The 4,129-nt window shown below is 49.6% G+C and overlaps 1 protein-coding gene across 1 annotated transcript; it reads right to left on the reverse strand.

Moving 5' to 3' along the window:
* On the reverse strand, window positions 307–1,849 carry LOC8058882 (phospholipase A1-II 7). The gene has a single exon (XM_002438472.2). The coding sequence runs from the start codon at window positions 1,724–1,726 to the stop codon at window positions 536–538; it is 1,191 nt and encodes a 396-aa protein (XP_002438517.1). The 5' UTR covers window positions 1,727–1,849; the 3' UTR covers window positions 307–535.

Here is a 4,129-nt window from a genome sequence, read left to right on the forward strand (position 1 = left end):
GAACCAGCAAGGAGACGCCGCCGCGGGGACCGGGAGACCCGCCGAAGGAGACGGAAGAAAACGAGAAATTAGGGTGGATCGGAATCAGCGGAGAGAGGAGAACAAGAATCGAAGAAGGGGAAAAGGATTAGAGGGAGGAAAGATCGGGGATCTGGAGGATTTGGAGAAAGAAAGGTAAACTACGGCATTTCGCCCATACTACTCAGAGCTTCCAGGGAATCTTGGTACACGAGGACTCTTATCATGATGAGAAAAGAAGCTTATCAGGATATTTTATATATATTATTCGAAATTGTAAACATCGACTGAGGAACGCGCATATGCATCCTTGTGACATTATTGAAATAGGAGACAACATATAAACAGAAATACAAACAAAGGTCTCAACATGAACAAAACATAAACATAGGAGAGCATACACAATCGACGGCGTCGATCGTATGCATTATTAATTCATAACAATAATATAAACCATGCATGCAAATTCAATGAGAGATGGAGGGGCAACGAGCAGCGCGCTGGGTTGTTGTGGAGGTTAATATATGATCTGCTCGAAATCCTTGAGCTCCCACTTGCCTTTGGCGTTCTTGACCATGCTCTTGTGCTCCGCCACCCACCAGCTCGCCGGCACCGGGTGCTCGTCCTTGAGCGCGTCGACGCTCCTGTTGAGCAGCGCCACGTCGCGGTCCACCACCAGGTCGAACCCACCGCCGGCGTCGCTTCCCTGAACCCCGGCGACGCCATGCAAGTAGCACTCGAGCTCGTGGGCCGTGTTCTTGGGGTCCTTGAGGTACGGCGACAGGCTCGTGTCGATGGGCAGCGTCACGCCCAGGTCAGGCAACCAGTCCATGAGCTGGGGCACCAAGTCTATCTTGTTCTTCACGTGGAGTGCCTTGAGGTCGTCGAAGGAGTCGAAGGCGTCTTTGAAGGAGTTGTTGCCAACATGCGGGCAGGCGAACACGACGGCTGCCACCGGGCAGGAGTTGTTCACGCCGTTGCTGACGAGGTCGACGGCGTTGAGGATGGAGAGCGCGGCGCCGAGGCTGTGGCCGACGACGGTGATGCTCATCTCCTGGTCCTCGTCCTTGTAGAGCTCCACCAGCCTGCTCACCTCCTGGAGCACCTGGTCCCTGGCGCTGGTCTTGCCGAGCTCAGAGTCGGCGTTGCTGGTGGTGTACAAGGACAGGAAGCCGCTGTGCACGTACGCCGATGGGTACGCGGCGGCGGCGGAGCCCAGCACGGACTCGGCGGGAGCCGGCACGAACTCGATGATGTCCTTGGCCCACTCCGCGTCCGTCGCCGACCCGCGCCACGCCACGACGATGTCGCGCCTGCCGAGCGCAGCCACGCCCTCGTCCGTGGCCACCGCGACGTACCCCATCCAGGTGGTCTGCTTGTACAGGCCGAACAGCAGCTCCGCCGTGGCGTACACGAATTTGGTGACCCTGTAGTAGCGGGCGCCGTCGACCACCCCGGACTTGACAAGCAGGTCGTCGGGGCAGTACCTGCACAGACCGTAGTGCGGCGAGCGCTTCTCGTTGTTAAAGCCGGCGCCGGTGGCGGACACGAGCTCGCCGTAGGAGATGAGAGACTTGCGGAGGTCCAGGTCCAACGGGTCAAGCAGGCCGTCCCACGAGCGCGAGCCCTGGAGCTCACGCCACCTCTCGGCGATGCTTCTTCCGCCATTTCCAGTCCCAGCTGCACCAGCTACTACAGACGACACCATGGCTACTAGCTAGCTAGAACACTCACTCAGCCACCTGCTTTTGTTAATTAGTAGAACGTGTTTTAGTTTGCTGGTGGTGGTTCCTAGCCTTCAGCTTGGGTGCCCATTTATAGCAGTCGATGGATCCGTGTGTAGGTTGAAAAGAAGTGGCTCAGTCAGTGTGTGACAGGTATATTATTACGTATTACTACAAGTCTACAAGAGATGCAAGCAATCAGCGTGCATGTGTCCGTGTCTCACGTGTCTGAACCACTAGCTGTCCTCCATACATTCATACGGTCCCTGACAAAGTCACAAGAGGCCAAGTGACTGATCTATATCGATCCCGTACACGTGATTCATTTTACATGCATCTTTCCCATTGGCCTGAAAAACATGCTCAACATGCATTCCCAGGCTTGTTTACTTCCTAAAAAATTTATAAAGTTTTTTTAGTTCTCCGTCACAAATCTTGCGGCGCATGCATGAATTATTAAATATATATAAAAGAAATAATTAATTACACAGTTTATCTGTAATTTACGAGATAAATCTTTTGAGCTTAATTAGTCCATGATTAGACAATATTTTTTAAATACAAACGAAAATGCTACAGTGGACAATATTTTTTTTATGATTTTGTCTAGCAATACCCCTAGCTTCATGTAAATTTGTCTTTAGTTTGATTGTAATGTTTCACCTGAATAAATAAAGTGTTTATGCCAAAAAGACAACCTAACTAACAAAATCTAAAAGCTGAAATATTTAACTATAAAATTATAGAATTCTATATGAATATAAAAAAAATTCTTTTAAATTTTGGCGAGGAGCCCAGCCGGCCGCACCGGGTGGCCGGGCGGCGGCACCGCTTGTGTATAATATAAATACTAGCAAAAATGCCCGTGCGTTGCAACGGGAGAAAAAAAAGCTATCAAATCTATATCTATATCTGTATTATTACATAATTTTGTATATATATATATATATAATAATAAAGAGGCAAAATTTTAGGCTCTTCTTTTGTCCATCTATATTTTTTGTCCGTCTTTCTCTAACTACCGTCTGGACTTATATATATCTCTAGATTTATGACGTATATGACCCGATGGAGTATATATACATGAAGTATATGATCATACCAGGAGGCGACGGGGACTGGCCAGAGCTCGACGACGATGAGGACTCCGTGGACTGGGTGCCGCCCCACAAGCTGGTGGCGGGGAGCCGCCGCGCCGCGTCGCTGTCGCTGAACGGGGTTGTCGTCAGGACACTCAAGGTCCAGGACGCGGTGTGGAAGCAGACCATAAGCTGGTGTGGGAGCCGGACAGAAAAATGGACAGATTGAAATTTATACAATTAAATATTAAGGAGGATAGATTCAGTTAAATTGTTTGATTCTTCAAAATTTGAGAATTATATTCTTTCGCGAAGCAACTATATAGAGCAGACTTAAAAAAAAATAAAAACGACCAAAGCTGATCCAAAGGACGCACACGATTATCAGGGAGGATAGATTTAGTTAAATTGTTTGATTCCTCAAAATCTGAGAATTATATTCTTTCGCGAAGCAACTATAAAGAGCAAACCTAAAAAAAAGAAAAAAACGACCAAAACTGATCAAAGGACGTACGTGATTTGGCTACTGGTGGACCCAAGACCTCGGACCGCCACGCTCCTGAGTCCTGACGCCGCCGCCTGCCGCCCGCCTACGAGCCTGCGATGCTCTGCGGCGCCATCTCTCGCCTCGGTGCTCGCCTCCGCCTCCACGACAACCCTTGCCTTTGCGCCCTCTCCACCCGACGCGGCAAGCGCTCCTCCCCCACTGTGCCCCCTGACTCCGATGACGAGGGACCCATGCGCGGCCTCTTTGTGCTATCCCGTGACCCCGAGTGCCCGCCGTGGCTGCATCAACCTGAGGTGCCGGTTCACGTGGGGCCAGCGTAGGTAGGATTCCGGACATGATGGGAGTGACCTCGACACGGACACATTGGGCAGAAGATTTTGGTGGGCAGACTGAAATTTTCCCTCTTTATAGATAGGTATAGATATAAATATATAGTTCCATCAAACGAGGAAACTTGGTGTTTTTATCAAAACGTGATCTACATTCAAGGTCCAGAATATCAAATCCCCGGATATTCGCGTATACCTAGCTTGGCCATATATGTTGATCATGCTTTTGAGGCGAATGAGAAACGTGTTGAGCATGTTGGCCATATACGTAGCCGGAAGAACAAGACAAATTACTCCGTCCGGGACCGTACGTGTATATATGCACGCATCTACATCCATGCACAACGATTCCGACACGTGAGACACGGGCACAGGCACTAATTTTTGATAAGGAGATCGCCCTGCACTATTTTAATTAGCATTAGCACTAGTAGTGTATACCAAACGGCAAACGCGCAGGAAGTCCTATAA

The sequence above is a fragment of the Sorghum bicolor genome, chromosome 10 (assembly GCF_000003195.3).
Source record: "Sorghum bicolor cultivar BTx623 chromosome 10, Sorghum_bicolor_NCBIv3, whole genome shotgun sequence".
In the NCBI taxonomy this organism is placed as follows: Eukaryota; Viridiplantae; Streptophyta; class Magnoliopsida; order Poales; family Poaceae; genus Sorghum; species Sorghum bicolor.